The 19,820-nt window shown below is 33.6% G+C and overlaps 2 protein-coding genes across 2 annotated transcripts; both read right to left on the bottom strand.

Annotated features, from left to right (window-relative positions):
- Positions 1–475: 475 nt before the first annotated feature.
- Positions 476–5,749, bottom strand: LOC126725092 (heterogeneous nuclear ribonucleoprotein 1). The gene is made up of 6 exons (XM_050429605.1): positions 5,347–5,749; positions 5,199–5,239; positions 1,846–2,009; positions 1,631–1,733; positions 1,363–1,532; positions 476–1,260 (listed from the first exon to the last, which is right to left on the bottom strand). The coding sequence occupies exons 1-6, from the start codon at positions 5,571–5,573 to the stop codon at positions 808–810; spliced, it is 1,158 nt and encodes a 385-aa protein (XP_050285562.1). The 5' UTR covers positions 5,574–5,749; the 3' UTR covers positions 476–807.
- A 2,172-nt stretch (positions 5,750–7,921) lies between these two features.
- On the bottom strand, positions 7,922–10,444 carry LOC126725091 (uncharacterized). The gene is made up of 2 exons (XM_050429604.1): positions 9,930–10,444; positions 7,922–8,647 (listed from the first exon to the last, which is right to left on the bottom strand). The coding sequence occupies exons 1-2, from the start codon at positions 10,390–10,392 to the stop codon at positions 8,172–8,174; spliced, it is 939 nt and encodes a 312-aa protein (XP_050285561.1). The 5' UTR covers positions 10,393–10,444; the 3' UTR covers positions 7,922–8,171.
- Between the last annotated feature and the right edge of the window lie 9,376 nt (positions 10,445–19,820).

Raw genomic sequence — 19,820 nt, 5'->3', positions numbered from 1 at the left:
TGGAACCACCAAACCAAACGTTGGGAGTTCGTGGTTATTATCACTTACCATCAAACAAAAACAACTGTGGTTTAAGGTTCTGGAACTTCACTAATTGATTCCTACAACTTACAATGCTACAATCTACAATACGCCATGGACGTACCCATTTGGTATGCCATGGTTATCAATAACTTATTTGCTAAATGTGAAATAAAAATGATAAAATAGAGGTGAGACAAAAAAATGAAAAATACAACGAGCAATTTTTATTTTTATTTTTTACTTTTTACCAAACGGTACAAGACTGCACTGTACCAATATGAAACAGTTCTATATACACCACAAGTTACAACATTCGATAAGAATTGAGTTGAACATATGAGAGTGAGACTTACACGCTATTGCTTACAAATCTTCTTGTAACCTGCACACTCATTTTATATACAGAGCACGTGGGAAAATAGCTATATCAAGATTTCTCATGCTACCGAGGTTAAAGTTTCTAAAGATTAATCTTCTGATTGAAACAGTTTTTGAAGACCAAAGTATAGCAAATTCAACACTACCATTCGAATTCTTTTCACAATTACAATACATTTAATTGACCCCTTCGGGCAGCTATCAAGAAATGTTCAAAGAAGTAGACATGCTTCCACTTTCGAAAAATAAATCCATTTTTGTCTTCCAAGAAGAAACTGATTAGTCTCCAGTTGCTTCTGAGGAGAGAGACCAAGAAATCTCCAATCATTATCAGATGTTGATCCAGAATATGAAGTAAGGAGATTTTCACTCACTTTCTGTAAGACTGGTATCTTCCATTTTATCTCACTTTCTGTAAGGATGGTATCTTCCAGACACAGAACTACCAGTCCTTTCATATCCCTTGCCATTGTCATAACCACCACCGCCATCAACTCCTCCATATCCTCGACTACCACTATATCCAGCAGCACCAGCATAACCACCAGGAATGCCATAACCGGCAGCAGCATATCCAGCATTTCCATACATGGGCCCACCATACCCAAATCCATATCCATATCCACTATAGCCACCATAGAAACTTGCAGAACTTCCACCATAGCCTCCCCCATAACCGCCATATGCATCATAGACACCATACCCACCATACCCCCTGTCCATTTTTCCACTACCCCGACCTCTGGAATTATACCCTCCATATCCAGCTGCACCACCACCAAAACCACCATATGACTTAGCAGCATTGCCCCTGTAATCACCGCCAGCTCTTTTGGGTTCTGCCTTTTTTATTTCCACCTACATTCAGATTTACAGTGAACATCATATTAAGATTTCATATTAAAAAAATGCACAGAACACCATTTCCAATTAGAAGTCTTAAGATGGTTTTTGACTAACCTGCTTGCCTCCAAGTTCATGCATTTTTCCCTCCAAAAAAATTTCTTCAACACTGTCTTCACTCTCAAAAGTGACAAAACCAAAGCCTCTAGGCCGCCCAGTTTTATGATCCACCATAATTTGGTGATCAACAATACTACCATAAGAAGAGAAGTATTCCTTCAACTCCTCTGCAATGTTTAAACATATAGTCAAAAGAAACTCTCTTTTAATTAATGCATTGAATTTTCTTATAGTAAAATCAAAATTTTTTGTTGGACTACAATACCATTGGTCAAAGATGGTGGAATTCCACCAACAAAAATCTTCTTTGTTTTTGATACCCCCTTATAGTCTGTATCCTCCCTAGGGACTGTCCTCTTCACTTCAACCTGTTTGGGAAACAATTCCACTACCCATAAGGGAAGAATACTAGGGAAAATGTGTGGTAAACCAAAAAACCTGAAAATACCATACAGTTGAGAAATGGGATAATAACGTTACCATTCTACCATCTATAACATGCTCATCCTCCAAAACCTTATCAGCAACTGTTGGGTCAGAAAATGTTACAAATCCAAACCCCCGTGGTCTTCCCGAATGTTTATCCAACATAATTACAGAATCTGTTATTTCTCCATACTGACCAAAGTAACTAGCAAAGGTATCTGAAAATAAGATAACCACAAAAGGTCAATAGGACAAAAATGGTGAATCCCAGTGACTTGAGAATAAAAGGGATGAGAATATGCAATATTGAATGGAACCAAATATACAAAAGCAACATCTCTGTCATATAATTATTATATATCCTTTTACTCCCTCTTCCCACAAAAAGAACCAACATAGAAACACAAATGAAAAGGAACACTATAAACTAACAACGGAGATACTATTCGAACAAATATACTAACAAGATTTTATAGAATTTAAAATAAAATTCACTGTTATGTATCATATTCTTGCAGCAAGCCAGCTATCAACAATTGCACTATTAAATAAGTTCAGTGCAGTTGAAATGGCATACATTAGTTTGTTGCGCGTATCATATATGTTTTAAAATTTGATTAAGTGACAACTATGTCAAATTTCCTTTAGTAGTGATGATGATCCCAATTTGAGTAGGAATACATTTTAGTAAATGTTTTGCTTACATAGACTATGACAAACAAAAAGGAATAACTTTGTTATGGTTAATCCACAGGATTCAAATGTCAGCTTACCATATTTTCACAACTGCAACAGGCCCACAAAAGCCACACTTTTGTAATCAGGGAGTACAATGAGCTGAGCCAACCATGCTTGACTGAGTTTGCCCGCAAGCCAGCTTATAGACAAATTTTATGCAACTCAACTCAACTTAATAAACCTTTTCCAGATACATAGGCATTACAGCAATAATTTCCACTGATTAAGTCCACAAACATACTTGACAATTATACTCACAAAAACAATTACTTGACAATCATGAATTTAATACAAACACACACATTTACAAACCAGACTGCCCCAAGCCATTTAGATGTCAAACTATAATCCTTAAATTGCAGAAAACTTGATCTATAAACTTATCAAGCAGTAGAATCATATCCATGAGACCAAACTACTTCTCCTTCAGAACTTTACATTGTGCCTTCACAAAGGATATCATGCAAAGTATGTGTACTAATTTATTGCTATACAGTAGCAAACAAAACCACATTATGAATTTTAATCTTCACTGTAGAAATCTGAGAATGCATTGGCGCTCTTAAACTATGACAAAAACCTAGCAATACTCAATATTCACAGTCTTGCCTAGTTGGGTTTCCTTGGGTTATGGCAAACTCTATTGTTTCAATGCTAGAATCTTGGAGTGGCATGTTAGGTTCTCGTAGATATGGGACAGTGTGGAAGGCAGCCCTGGCACGGTTGATTTGGTGCATTTGGGTGAAAGGAATTGTGGCATTTTTGAGGACAAAGAGTCCACTGGACCAAACCTCAAGTTTTTATTTCTGAAGACTCATTATGAATGGGGATTGAAGTCCTCCACTCTCTCCATGTTTTCTCTGATGGATTTCCTAGATACTCTACTTTTGTTCTGTTAATTATACAGCTGGTTTCGCTGCATTTTATTTTCTAGTCATGTTTTGTTTTTCTGTATTTTCTTTGATTTTTATATTCCCTGTATACACTTTTTGATTTTTAATAAATTGCAATACCTATCAAAAATAAATAAATAAATAAAATAAAATTCTTACTTACCTATCAAAAATAAATAAATAACATACAACAAAAAATTGCTACACCATCACTTGTCTCAACCCACAACACAATTCAACTTATGACCCATATTTATCCTTATTTTCTCATAATGTCCCCCCAATCAGAAAGGGAGATATAGATCCTCATTCAAGTACACAAACCAAGAAGTTTTAAAATGACATGAGATGGAGCAGATATAAAACTATATATGTCACCACTTACAAAATCATATTCTAAATCCAATATAAATTGCCCACATAATGTAAAATACCATTATATCAACACCCTTTCTCAAGCATTAAATCAACAATAACTTACCCAAAAAAAAGCATTTAATCAACAAAAAGAAATATTGACAAAAAGGAGACAAAATGACCTAAATAAGCAAGTTCAGTGTATGAGATAAAAAGGAGGGTTTGGGGGGGAGGAAAATGAGAAACAGACTATGATGAAAATAGAAAAGTTCCATCCAACTCAAGACGTCACAAGATTCACAACAACTTATATCCCAATGGCCATATATTGCTGCCTCGGCCCACCTCTATAGGACCAAAATTCACAGACTTCTCTTATCCCATTTGATCCACAAATGCAGAAAAGGTAAAGACCAATCTAATTTAGCTTCCACTACCCCACTAACTCTAGTTAAAAAAGATGCAGAATAAATGATTAACTTAAATTACAACTAAAACAACAAGCAACCACGTAAACCGGGATAATGCATAATCAACCATTACAAGGCCAATCTAATTTAGCTTCCACTACTCCACTAACTCTAGTTAAAAAAGATGCAGAATAAATGATTAAAGTTAAATTACAACTAAAACAACAAGCAACCACGTAAACCAGCATAATGCATAATCAAGCATTACAAGAAAGTCAATCCATTGTGTCCTATGGTGTGGACTCTATTTGGTCTTCAATGGGTTATGCCACATGGTGTCTCTGTTATTTTCGAGTTGGCAAGGTTCCTTCGGTGGGCATCGAGCATTGATTTATGGAGGGCTGTCCCATATTGTGTCCTATGGTGTATTTGACAAGAACAGAACTCAAGATGTTTCGAAGGGAAGGAACAGTCTATTTCAGAATTTAAATCTCTTCTCCTTCACACCTTGCTAGAGTGGAGTTCTTCCTTTAATATTTTTCCTTGTTCTAATTTTTTAGAAATGCTTGATCTTTGTAATTTATGTGTTTGATGTACTGTTATCCATGTACACCCCCGGTGTACCTGGACTTTTGATTAATACAATTCCATTATTTATCAAAAAAAAAAAAAAAAAAAAGTCAATCCATATACTCTCCATAGCTAAATGACTAGAAGGCAGACCCAACAAAAAAAAAAAAAAAAAACCATCATTCCCCTAATTCACCTTCACATTCGACATCTACACAAACACCACTAATCCCGTTTATATCATCTCATAACTATCCAAATACCCATAACTCTAATATATCATTAGACCCAATAATGCTTCATTACACATACACACACAATAAAGTTAAAGTTAACAAAATGATTCAACACCAAAACACACATAATGAAGAATTTACTAAAAACAATAACTTAAAATTAACAAAAAATAAATAAAAAAGGTTTAAACTTTAGAAAGTACCTTCAGAGGTCTCCCACGAAATGCCTCCAACAAAAAGCTTTCTACACACCACAAAAACCAAAAAACCCAAATTTTAATTTCCATCAATATCACCAAGAATGAGAAAAATTTCAACAAACATCAAAAAGCCGAAATTTCTCAAACTAACCCTAGAGAGGCAGAGTCACGGTGACCCACAATCGATGAGTGCTTTATCTCATTGCCTGAGCTATTTATATTATCTTCCGGCTCAAAACCGCGCTCTGAATCGAATTGCTCTCGCCGCTGATGGTGGTGGTGGCGGTGGTCTAGGGTTTCAAAATCTTCGCGATATTCTTCGCCATTGTAAGCGAATTGGTCGTCTTCGAAATGAGATTGTTCTGCGTAATCCTCCATTTGAAGCTCCCAATTTTGGGGTTTTGAGCTTCGTCTAGGACTTAGCTAGGTTTAGCTGAGCTTGTTTCTTTGGTTCTTTGGGTTTTCTTGGTGTTGCAGAAACCCTAGCTCGAAACGGCGCGTATTGAGAGAGATTTTCAGGAGGTGAAATTTATTATTTGAAATTTTCGATTGGGGTTTTTTATTTTTAATACTAGCTGAGGATTCGTTTTGGAAACGAAGTCGTTTTTATTGTTAGCACAAAGTGGATATATGGGGCTTTTGCACTTGATTTTCTCAGATCGTTTCATTTGGTTATGGGCCTTATGGCCTTATGGACTCAATCACAGGATTTTTTTTTTTTTTAATAAATAATTTTTACTCTATTTTAAATATGATAGAATTTCAATTTTTATTATTATTATCATAAATGTTTTATAGTTACAGTAGGGATGGGAGACTAAGATTTGAGGCCAGTTGTTTTTATTAGAAACACTGAAAGATGGTAATTAAGTTACAAGACTCTTAGCAATAGAATTTCAATCTACAACTTCCGTTCATTATTTTTTATATATAAATATTTTTGTTTGAATGTTATTTTGAGAAGGCCAAACTATAATTTTGGTTTATTAAACTTTGTTACAGATTCGGTTTCATCCCTATAAATTAAATTATGTCAGTTTCATCATTCTTTTAAATTAAAACTATTTAACTTCTTCTTTTTTCTTATTTTATATCTCAATTTTTGTAACAATGAGAGGGGAGGATTTGAATCCTAGTTACCATAATAAAGAAGAACAAGTTATGTCACTAAGGTACAAGTCTCCTTAGTAAAGCTACTCAATTATTAATTGTGTCAATTTTGTCCTTAAATTTTGTAAATCAAGTCAATTTTATCAGTAAAAACTCTCTTAATTAAGGAAATTTTCTGAGTTGATCTTTAGGGCTGATTGATGAAATTGACAAAAATTAATAGTTACAATTGGCACAATTATATATATATATATATATAAACGGGAGGCTCAGCCTACCACCAAAAGAAATTACAGTAGACAAAGATTGAGAAGAAATAATAGATGAAGAAAGTAATGAATGGGAATGGAAGAGTTATCAAAAAATAGATGTAAAACAAAATATAACTTGTAGGAGATAACATAATCAAAATAATGATAATGCACAAAATAATGGATAGCTATGGCTCAACGGCCAACTTGATTGAAAAATATGCAGTAACTTACAAACTTGATCGGCCAAACTTGGCTTTGATACCAAAAGGGGTTAAGTTACAGACTAGGGGGGAGGAGGCCGACTATATATATATATATATATGTGTGTGTGTGTGTGTGTGTGTGTGTGTGTGTGTGTTTCCCAGGCTAAGACTACTCCAAAAGATCCGCAGTCTAGTCCAGTTGCTTCCTTAGATTTTGGATCCCTCTCTCAAGTTCATTGATCTTCTCAAGTTTCTTATCCCGTTGAAGGATTGTTGTCTTATCCTATGAATCGTTTTCCCCAAAACATCGAGCTTACCTCATGTCAGTTCAATCTTCTCATGAACCTGAACCATTTGCTGAAGCCTTCAATCATTCTTGCTGGAGAGATGCTATGCAGGAAGAACGAAATGCCCATAAATAAAATAAAAATTTTAAAATTTTTTAAAAAAAATCAGAAATTTGGTGGGTGTGGATTCAATTAATGAAGCTTTTCCTTATTAACAGACCTGGAATTGAATCCAACGTACACTAAGAAACCATGAAAAGCAAGATGACTATCTCCAATTTTGTAGCACATAAAAAATCTACAGTCTATACATTCCACTGAGAAAGTGAGAATCTCAGCAATCTCCAGCCGTACAAGTCAAAGGTTGAACACGATGATCGAGAGGAATGTGTTTGTAGAGGTGTTGGTGAATTGGTTCTCAACCTCATCCAGTATTCACAATTATCAGCATTTCTAGTTTGCAACCTGAAAATAAATCATACTACATCACCCATTAACTTCAATTGGATCTTCCATCTTCCATGCGTTTCCAAATTTCCAATTAGAGTCTTCTTTGGTTCCTCCTTTACAAGAGCTACACTTAAATCTTGGACACTCATGCCTTAACACCACTGACTATTATCTCTTCTTATCTTACTGAGCATGGTAAAGTAAATAAGAACCTTCCTACCAGCTTAACCATTCCTTAATTTTGCAATACTTGACTATTTGGAAGTTCACCAAACCCCCCAAAGCTTTTGAAGACATTGACCCAGATCTCTGTTTTGCCAATTCTGGAAAGGAGCCGGGGTAATAAACATGTCTCAACGAATCTGCTACTAATTTCTTGTATAATAAATTGAAATCATATATAGGAAATGAGATGTATGAACTACAAGTAACTGAAAGATTGCTTCAGTAAAACACAATGTTAGCTACTCTCAATTTCCAATGTCTAAAATCTGAAGAGAAAATTCCAAATTTTACAACACAAGGAAATTCTATCCAAACATGCTACAGAGAGATTATAGAAACATATGGTACAAAACGTAACACAAAAAACATGTACAAGAAATTACACATACAAAACTGCTCACCTTGAGCATCATTTACAAAACTATGTATCTGCTCCTTGATTTGGCGTCAATCATCTACTTCTTCCTCCTCGTCATCTTCAACAAACTCTTCTTCATCTTCATCAGTTTCTTCTTCTTGTTCCACATCATCAACAATAAAGCCTCCAAGTGTTTCATCATCATCATCATCTTCATTTGCACCACTAGTTTTCTTTTGCAAAGAGTTCTTACTACCTTTGGCCTCCTTGTGAGGCTTGTCACGGTCTTTTGATCTAGTAGAATATTTAGGTCTGTCAACCTTTCTTAGTTTTGCGACAAGCTCCTTGTCATCATCACTCTCACCTGTAAAGTCATCATCATCATCATTGCCTGCAGCTTTCCTTCTCCTTTTCATCACTCCTCTCTTTCCGCTCTTCTCAAGATACTCATCATCATCACTATCTCTTTTAGGTTCCTCAAGAAACCAGTCCCAATTTCTTATATCACGGAGCATTTGCTTGGGATAGTGATCAAACTCATGCCCCATCACAAGAAAACCAAACTCTGCATTTCCCAAATTTTAATTAACCAAAGCATCATGACATTAAAGATGAAACTAAGACAGAGATTCAAACAGAAAACTGCATAACAGACACCTGAACTAGTTATCTACAACAACAGTATATATTTACAGAACTTCTATTATGTATCTCAGGCACATGATAGAACAAACTCCGATTCGACTTGGTAGACAAGCTGTGAGAAATCAGTCTCAGACTCTGTCTAGCAAGTGCATGCATATGTGTGCCCACTTACACACACACACACACAAAGGCAAAAGTATCAATGTCACAAATAGCCTGCTATGACAAATATTTCTCTGATGCTGAAGTTGCTATCAATATTAGAATAGAAAATAAACTGAAGAGAGCAAAGGAACTAGAATTGATAATTGTTTAATTATAAAGAGAAAATAGACAGAAAAAAGAGGAAGATCTATCTTTGGTGTCTCAAATCACTTGCACTTTACTTTTACTCCAAATCTCACCTAGTTTGAGTGTAAACTTTTGGTGAGCTACAAGGAAAATATGTCAATATCTTCGACACACTTTCTTCTCTCAGCAAAGGAGGTAATTTAAAAGTTTTCTGTTCTTTCCTTTTTACTAGGGGTGAAGCAAAACATGATGTAAATGACATTTCTAAGGGTACTAGTGCAAAGTTGGAATCCATATAAAAAACACTGAACTCTAAGTGTTACAATGTCTGTGGAATAAAGAAGACAACGTTAAAATATATGATCCCAACATTTACCACCAACCATTCTCAGCATCTCACTCTGATTTATTATAACTCTTACGAGAGAGAAGATTAAGGTAGAGAGTAAATTCTATGATACACAAACATACTCAATTCTACTTTCTTCATAGTTGAAAAGACAAAATAATCATATGAAAGAAATCTGATGTTGAAAGTGAGTCAGAGGACCATTCAAACTGATATGTCAAGCTAATTAGTCAATAATTAGCATCAGTATTATGTATTAAGCATTACGTTAAAATTTCCAAAATTACATGGACCCTAGGACTTTAATTTTCCACAGCATGCATTTCTACAATTCAGCTACACAGAATGACATATATCTATTCCTATATACATTAATAAAATTTAAAAACCAAGATTGTCCCAAAAAAAGTTAACCACACGAAATAAATATTCCATATAAGCTAAGCTAGAAAACAAAGAGATTTATAATTTCCACTTTCCTTTCCTACATTTTCTCAACAACCAAACACAGCAAAATCAAAGCAAAGCAAGTAAGAAACACCAAAAAAAAAAAAACACATACCTTTAACAGGGTCAATATCCAACGCCTCAACATCAACCCCATCATCAAACTCAAACCCACTTCCCAAACTCTCACCCAAACCAATCTCTCTCTCCAAAACCCTCTTCTCTGCTCTCTCCCCAAACTCACTTTCCCTCACAGCAAACCAAACAGGTCTATTCCCAGACAAAAAGCAGAGCCAATCGCCTTCAGCCACGCCACCCTTCTCACCCTTCCTGAAAGCCCGGATTTGCCCACTCCCATGTTCCCTCACCCACATGGGATTCTTCCCAACAACCTCAAACGAAACCTTGGAGTACTTGGACCCCGTTTGGCTCTCACCACATTTCGCTAGTTCAAACACAACGTGGCGACGTGACACTGTCTTGTCTTTCGTGTTAAAACCAAAGCCTCGTCCAAACACGACCTTGTCCCCCGCATTTTGTAACACAATTTTGGAACCGTCTTCTCCTTCAACCTCCATAGCTTCCCAACTGCTTCAACTAATTTGTCTTTTTGGGTCTTATTGCTTTAATTTAATGTATAACTGAGCATGTCCGGCTTAACCCATCTAGCCCAAAATCTGAACCCATCTCGCATTTTTTCCCTGAAGCCCAAATATCTCACCAAAGCCCAATCAGACATATACATTTACCTCTCTCTCTCTCCAAAGCCCAATCAGATTTCGCCTTATGTATGTGTGTATATACACAACCGTAGCCCACCTCTTTTCTTTTTCTTTTTTTTTTTTTTTTTTTTTTTTTTTTTTTTTTAAGGAGAACAAAATTTTAAGACTAAAAATGTTCAAAATACTATTTTGGACCTAGTTTCGGCTTTTCCATCAGAATGGAACATTTCCATTCCGACCAATTTCATTGTACTTTTTTGGCGTCACTATTAAAAATTATGTATAATATTATATCATATCAAATTGCTTTTTGATATGATATAATATTATATATAATTATGGGATAGCTAACTAAATATGGAGCTAAATAGTTGGGCTCTTTTGTTCCATAATAGATTAAATATGATGTGAGAAAAGGCAGTCAGACTTAAATGATTATGGAAATTAGGTTCTTCAAATCTCTTTAGAAGCAATTGTGAACTCTAGGAGAGCATTTGTGGGCCATGATTGATGATGAGTTTGTGGTCAAGTTTTGGATAGCGTTTTTTTTCCCAAATAATTTGATCACATCTTGAGGTACAAATTTTGGATAATAAATTATTGGAGAATCAACCATAATCCTCACTCTTTGTTGGCTAGAACTTTCAAGGCTAAATATTTCCCTAGCTGCCCAATTCAGGAATGTAGACCTAAACCTCACCACTTCTGGTGTTGGAAAAACATCATCCAACAAGAAATCCACAAACCAAGAGAAGGGAAATGGTGGGTTGGAAATGGTTATGGTATTCCACTCAACCACAAAAATTGGTTTCATGACCCTTCTTTGAACTTGAACCACCCAAGCCTTACTACTGGTAAAGTGGGAGACTTAATTGATCAACATACCAATACCTGGAAGATAGATCTGATTAGATCTTTATACCCATTCCCCCAAGCCTCTACAATCTTGCAAATTCCTATTTCCAAAATAGGATCAGTTCAAGATAAAATTCTATGGAAATACTCAAAGAATGGGGATTATCAGGTCAAAAAGGCATATGAATTCCTGGTAAAGGATCATTCAACCCTTGCTAGGCAAGCTCAGACTCTGGAAGGGGTGTGGAACTTAATTTGGAGAGTTAAGGTCCCTTTAAAAATCAACAATTTTATGTGGAAACTCATGCATGATAGCCTACCCACTTTACTTAGCCTAAAAAACAGAGGCATCTCAACCTCTAGTAAATGCCCTCTATGCAATGAAGAAGATGAATCTACAACCCACCTTTTCTTGCTTTGTCCCTTTACTAGAGCTTGCTGGCATGGCTCCACCCTAGCCATTCATTCCTTAGATTTTAGTAACATATTTGTTCAACACTGGTTAACTTTGCTCTTGTCTAAATACAAAGTAAGAGGGATAGATTCAATAGTGTCTTGCAAGCCACCTTCACGACTCCATGGACCATTTAGAACCATAGAAACAGGGTGATTCATTAAGGTGTGGGTTCCTTTTTTGGACAATACCCAGGCCTAAGTAGAAACAAGGATCCTGGGCCTTATACTTGTAATTTGGTGGACTGGGTTTGGTTCACCGTAACTATATTAAGCTGATTACAAACCAAGTTGTGCACAAAGCATGGATCTTACAACACATACATATTCATACATGCAAATATATACATATGATAAAGTAAATAGTTAAGGAACAATAAAGAAATAAAGAAAAAGCATGTAAGGACGTTAGGGATCCTCAGAAAATAAAATGATATTTCATTATATTAAGTTTTAGTATATTGGACCCTTGTTTTCACTGGGATGTGTTACAAGATTCAAATAAATTCAAAAGTTACAAACTTGGATAGCTTTCTATAGACTTCCAAGACTTGTGATGTTTGAATGCCCTTGAATCCAAGTGTATCCTCTAGTACCTGTCTCAGGATCCCTTATAGTGTTTTTCTCTTTTTCTATTTTCCTGAGATTTAAATGATTTTTTTCAAAGGGTCTTTGTGCTCTAATTCCTTATTGCTGAATGGTTTTTGCTGATTCCCCCTTTATAGTACCTTTCTAGGGTTTTTGGTGTACCATTGATTCCCTTTATTTACTGCCCTGAGTCTCGAACCAATGTTGTGTCAGCAACATTGGTGGTTAGGCCTTTCTTAATTTTCTCACTATATTCTTCTTTTGAGGTTTTCCTCCAAAAAGTCCCCAACTGAATTTCCCCTTTTGGGGGGAGGGGTCCTAGAGGCTGACTTTTAATATCTTTTTCCAAGGTTTCTAGAGAGGCTTTTCAGAACCCCTATTTTGGCTGCCTCATCCTTTGTATTTTTTCTCTAAATAGGCCCTGTCAGGTTGAAAGATCTCCAGCCACCTTCTTTCATGGTTCACCTTACTACTCTTCTCAAGGTACCAAGCTTCTCTTCATAGGTGCTGGTTCCTAAGTCATCATTTGTTTCCAAAGCCTTTTTTTTCTAAGTTGCAGGCAATTGATGAGACATGTCTTTCTTCGTTCCTCGTGCCCCTAAGCATGCTTCCATGAGCTGTCTAACTCCTAGCTGATTCTTTCCTACACTTCCTGAGGATCCCCTCTCTAGTTCTAGCAACTTCTCAATATCCTAGTCCAGTCTCCTTTTGGGCTCCTTGGGGGTTTCTCTCACAGAGCCTAGGCCAAGCTTCCTCTGCTTTTTTCTTCATTCTCTAAGGCCCAAGGCTTACCCATTCATGAGCTTGGGCTTCCTTTTACCCATTTCAAATGGGCTTTGGCTCACGGATTGGGCCTTATCTATCCTTAAGAGCTCATTAGTTTTGGATTTAAATACTTATAATATTTTGGACCTCAACAAAAGGAACTAACCCTAACCCTATGGATGTGATTCTAACTACCCAATCTTTATCTTGTAAGTATAAGGAAACCTTCATTGAACACCCACACAACAACAGACTCAATAGAAGCCCAAGGCCAGAGCACCAATCAGCAGCAAGGCAATGGCAATTGATCATCAAAGTTGCAGGTGCTAGGGGCAGAAAACCTCATAGGAGTGGCATTGCTTATGAAGCTGTCAATATCTAGTGAGATAGAATCTTTTGTGGTGTAGTTAGTAGCAAAGCCAAAATCACAGATGAGGCATTGCTGGAAGCTATGGTGGAAGCTAGAATCACAACAAGAAATCACAATTTTCAGCAAATTTTGCTATTAAGTTATAGTAGGGAACTTCTTCAATCCTTTAAGAAGAAAAAGACTCTAGATTGGCTTGATAGTTCTAGAATGGCTGATCTAATTTTCCTAACTCAACATGGTCTTTCCTATAATATGATCTTAGTTCCCCATTTGGTTGTAAAGGAGGTTTGGTCTGTAGCTAAATTGGCAACTCGTGTGCCAATGAACCAATGCTGGTTTAGTCTAGCCCTTTTATGATTTTTGATTTTGTTTTTATCTCCTTATGAATGGTATAAAAAAAAAAAAAAAATGGAGGAGATGAATTGCTTATGGCTATATGAAATTTTGGATGAAGAATATGTTGAATGAACATGTATAAAAGTTATTATAAGCTTGTGTATGCAATTATGAATTAAATAGAATCTTATGACTAACTTTTTTTTTTAAAGGAAATTATGACTAACTCGATTGCTTTAATTTTAAATAGGTATAGTAAAATGATTAACATATTACATTTTATAAGTCGTAATAGTCACACCCACAACTCTGGTCATAATCAAAGAGGAAATTACTTATGTTTGGTATGCTTTATTATCATGAACCTCTCTTGAAAAATTTATGCTATTCTATTTCAAGTTATAACTCCTAGTAAGTTATGTTATTGTCTTGATAGCCAAGTCTTCAAATACAATAGTGTATTTATCATTGGCATTCGTCATGCATTTTGAAAAGTTAAAATGCTTGAAAAGCATGAACATTTAGAGATATCTCTTAGAATTTGTATTATGCTTTTTATTCATATGTTTGGTATCACTATTAATGCTAAAGTAAATTTTATTTCCCAATTTTTTGAGTTTCATCTTTTATAATATTAACATGATTATTTAGGAAAAATTGTTGTTATAACTTAAAATGAAGAACTTGTTGCAATAAATTGATACAAATTATTTTTGTAATCTATTGCAATGGAAATTTTGAACTAATACCTTATTGCAGTAATTTGATATTAATTATTTTACAATCTATTGCAATGATAGACACAAAATTGCAACAAATATATTATTGCAATAAGCTGGTATCAATTATTTCATAATCTATCGTAATGACAAATTGAAGTAATTATTTATTACAATGAAGATATTATTGTAATAATTTAATTCGATTTATTTTAATCGAGTATTTGCAATCTATTGCAATAAGATTCGTGAAATAATAGCCTATACCTACAAAATATTTGAAACAATATATTATTTATTGCAACAATATTTATATCATTGCATCAAAGTTGTTATTAAAATATTTAGAGTTGATTGCAACAAAAGTTTTTTTGTTGCACAAACCTATTATCTCAATTTTTATTGTAACATTTGGTATCAACTATTGCAACGACTCTAATGTTATTGCAATGATTTTTTTTTCATTGCAATCAATTTTTTTTTTCTCATAGTGTTTTCATTTCATCTTTTGATTTTCTCAAAAAGAAAAATAAAAATTCAAGTTCCTTTCTTACCAATGGCTATCAACATACCAATGCAAATTTATGCCCAAGAAATCTATTATCTTTTTATTGATCATTTATAAGAGTGACGCACGTTTTTGGAGAAAGCTTAACAAAATCTGCATGACCCATCCGTGTTACAAATGACAACATGGATTTTAGGTAAGCTAATATGGCAACAAAATTTTGTCAACATTTAATGCTAAAATGTTTTGATTCCAAGTGTAGTCTTCTAATTAAATACCGATGGTTTCTATAGAATTTTACTTCATTATAAATATGTAACAAAAATTGTACTTACCATTTCTCTTAGTGTATTCATAGTTCTTTACTCACATTTCCTCGTAATTCTTATTTACATTTCATCTTTTGTTTTTCTCAAAAAGAAAAAGAAAAATTCAAATTCCTTTCTTACCAATGGCTGTCAACATACCAGTGCAAATTTATGCCCAAGAAATTTTCAATGAAAAGTTGAAATCTTTAAAGTCAAAAAAGTTTCCAAACCTCCACCAATCCACAAACACCACCAACTTTGCCTTTGATTTTGCTTCCTTTCATCAAACTTTAGCCAATGATGATTTAATTGGTTTTGTTGACATATTGCAACAATATTTATATCATTGCATCAAAGTTGTTATTAAAATATTTAGAGTTGATTGCAACAAAAGTTTTTTTTGTTGCACAAACCTATTATTTTAATTTTTATTGTAACATTTGGTATCAACTATTGCAACGACTCTAATGTTATTGCAATGATTTTTTTTTTTCATTGCAATAAATTTCTTTTTTTCTCATAGTGTTTTCATTTCATCTTTTGATTTTCTCAAAAAGAAAAATAAAAATTCAAGTTCCTTTCTTACCAATAGCTGTCAACATACCAATGCAAATTTATGCCCAAGAAATCTACTACCTTTTTATTGATTATTTATAAGAGTGACGCATGTTTTTGGAGAAAGCTTAACGAAATCTGCATGACCCATCCATGTTACAAATGACAACATGGATTTCAGGTAAGCTAATATGGCAACAAAATTTTGTCAACATTTAATGCCAAAATGTTTTGATTCCAAGTGTAGTCTTCTAATTAAATACCGATGGTTTCTGTAGAATTTTACTTCATTATAAATATGTCACAAAAATTGTACTTACCATTTCTCTTAGTGTATTCATAGTTCTTTACTCACATTTCCTCGTAATTCTTATTTACATTTCATCTTTTATTTTTCTCAAAAAGAAAAATAAAAATTCAAATTCCTTTCTTACCAATGACTGTCAACATACCAGTGCAAATTTATGCCCAAGAAATTTTCAATGAAAAGTTGAAATCTTTAAAGTCAAAAAAGTTTCCAAACCTCCACCAATCCACAAACACCACCAACTTTGCCTTTGATTTTGCTTCCTTTCATCAACCTTTAGCCAATGATGATGTAATTGGTTTTGTTGACATATTGCAACAATATTTATATCATTGCATCAAAGTTGTTATTAAAATATTTAGAGTTGATTGCAACAAAAGTTTTTTTGTTGCACAAACCTATTATTTTAATTTTTATTGTAACATTTGGTATCAACTATTGCAACGACTTTAATGTTATTGCAATGATTTTTTTTTTCATTGCAATAAATTTCTTTTTTCCTCATAGTGTTTTCATTTCATCTTTTGATTTTCTCAAAAAGAAAAATAAAAATTCAAGTTCCTTTCTTACCAATAGCTGTCAACATACCAATGCAAATTTATGCCCAAGAAATCTACTACCTTTTTATTGATCATTTATAAGAGTGACGCATGTTTTTGGAGAAAGCTTAACGAAATCTGCATGACCCATCCATGTTACAAATGACAACATGGATTTCAGGTAGGCTAATATGGCAACAAAATTTTGTCAACATTTAATGCCAAAATGTTTTGATTCCAAGTGTAGTCTTCTAATTAAATACCGATGGTTTCTGTAGAATTTTACTTCATTATAAATATGTCACAAAAATTGTACTTACCATTTCTCTTAGTGTATTCATAGTTCTTTACTCACATTTCCTCGTAATTCTTATTTACATTTCATCTTTTGTTTTTCTCAAAAAGAAAAAGAAAAATTCAAATTCCTTTCTTACCAATGGCTGTCAACATACCAGTGCAAATTTATGCCCAAGAAATTCTCAATGAAAGGTTGAAATCTTTAAAGTCAAAAAAGTTTCCAAACCTCCACCAATCCACAAACACCACCAACTTTGCCTTTGATTTTGCTTTCTTTCATCAACCTTTAGCCAATGATGATGTAATTGGTTTTGTTGACATGTTGGAACACATGTCAACTAACAAACAACTCCCATTATTAACCATTTTTTCCCAAAAAAGCCCATCAGGGAATTCCTTGCTCCATGAGGCAGCAAGTTTTGGAAATACTAAGATCACAAAATTCATTGTTGATCACTTCCCTTTCCTTCTTACCAAGAAAAATATTCTAGGGGACAGTGCAATTCACGTGGCCACAAAAAATAAACATCTAAAAGTTTTAGAAATCCTCATTAATAGCTCTACTTTAGAGTTGCAAATGAGGAATAGTATAAGAAACACCACTTTACATAAAGCTATGTTTTTTCCTATTTGTTATGAAGCCATCAATTTTTTATTTTGGAGAGATCCCAACACGGCATATATTTTGAATGAAGACGGAAAATCTCCATTGTGCCTAGCTACTCTCGATAAGCATATTGTTAGGCTTCTATTACTAGCGCCATATGGGAATCGTGGTCTCATTGGAAGGTCTTGACTTGAATTACCATTTTATGTTGCCATAAGGATGGAAAAATTAGGTATATTCCTTACTTTTATTTTATCAATTTTTTATTTTCATCCTATTTAATTCTTTTTAATCTTAAAAACAATTGAGCATAATGTATATTTGGTAGGTTCAATAATAAATAGGTGCCATCTAAAATTATTCCTAATTTGCATAAGTTTTGTGCAATAAAATAAAACATAATGCATTGCATGTTTTGTATCACACTTACTTTGTATTTTCCACTTGATTTTTTTTTCTCTAAAAAAAAAAATACTTTGTATTTTCCACATTAATTGTAACAAAGATATTGCATGTCATGCATGTTCTAAATTAATATATTCTAGTAAATTCTTTCAAATGTCATTCATGTTTTAATTTTTTTTTTTTTTTTTTTTTTGGTTAACTTAGATATATTAGAAGAGGGTTTTAGCAAGAACCCATTACTCTTCCACGTAAGAGACCAAAAAGGGAAGACACCTCTACATTTAGCTGCAGCCAATAATTACATTGACGGAATTTAGTTCATTTTAACAAAATTCAGACAACAGGCCCATTTATAGAGCCTAAAGGGTGACCTCCTATTCATATATCAAGCAAGAAGGCATACATTAAGGCTGTTGAAATATTTCTTGAATAGCAATGGCGTGATCCATCTAAATTATTGAATAGTTTAGGTCAAAATATATTGCCTATTGCGACAAAGCATGGGCAAGACATAATGGTGAAAAGTATATTATTAAACCCAATGTTTGAAAAGCTTCTAAATGAAATAGATGAGAATGGACACATAGTTTTGCATTTGGCCTCTATCAATTTTCATTCAAATGTTACGTGTTCTCTTACATGGGATAGGAGAGTTAACTTCAGTTATCTAAATAAAGAATGTTTGACAGCTTTGGACATCGTTTGACAAAATGAATTGATAATGAGACAAGTGTAAATGATCTTATCATTGATGATTGATCAAATAATTATTGCATCAACAATAATAAGTTACAATAATTTATAATTTTTTGTTACAATAGAAGCTTTAATATATTAGGAAAATTGCTATAATAACTTAAAATAAAGAAATAGTTGCAATAAATTGATACCAATTATTTTTGTAGTCTATTGCAATGAAAATTTGAACAAATACATTATTGTAACGAAGTTATCATTGCAATAATTTGATATTAATTATTTTACAATCTATTGCAATGACAAACATGAAACTACAACGAATATATCATTGTAATAATCTAGTATTAGTTATTTCATAATCTATTGCAATGACAAAATGAAGTAATTATCTATTACAATGATTTCATTGCAATAGTTAAATTTGACTTATTTTGTTCGATTATTTACAATCTATTGCAATAAGATTCGTGAAATAATAGTCTATATCTACAAGATATTCGAAACTTTAAATTGTTTATTGCAAATATATATATATATATCATTGTATCAAATTGTTATTAAAATATTTAGAGTTTTTTACAACAAAAGTTTTTGTTGCACAAAACTATTACCTTAAATTTTATTGCAACACCTTGTATCAACTATTGCAGTGACTTTAATGTTATTGCAATGATTTTTTTCATTGCTTTTTTCTTATGGTGTTTACATTTCATTTTTTGATTTTCTCCAAAAAAAAAAAAAAAATCAAGTTTCTTTCTTATTAATGGCTGTGGACATACTGGTGCAAATTTATGCCCAAGACATTCTCAATGAAAGGTTGGAAACTTTAAAGTTAAAAAAGTTTCTAAACCTCTACCAATCCAAGAACACTGCCCTCCTTGACTTTGATTTTGCTTCCTTTCATCAACCATTAGCCAATGATGATGTAATTGGTTTTGTTGACATGTTGGAACATATGTCAACTGACAAACAA

Source organism: Quercus robur, chromosome 5 (genome assembly GCF_932294415.1).
Source record: "Quercus robur chromosome 5, dhQueRobu3.1, whole genome shotgun sequence".
Lineage (NCBI taxonomy): Eukaryota > Viridiplantae > Streptophyta > Magnoliopsida > Fagales > Fagaceae > Quercus > Quercus robur.
Note: the sequence above shows the minus strand (reverse complement) of the source record. Positions and strands in the feature narration are given on the sequence as shown.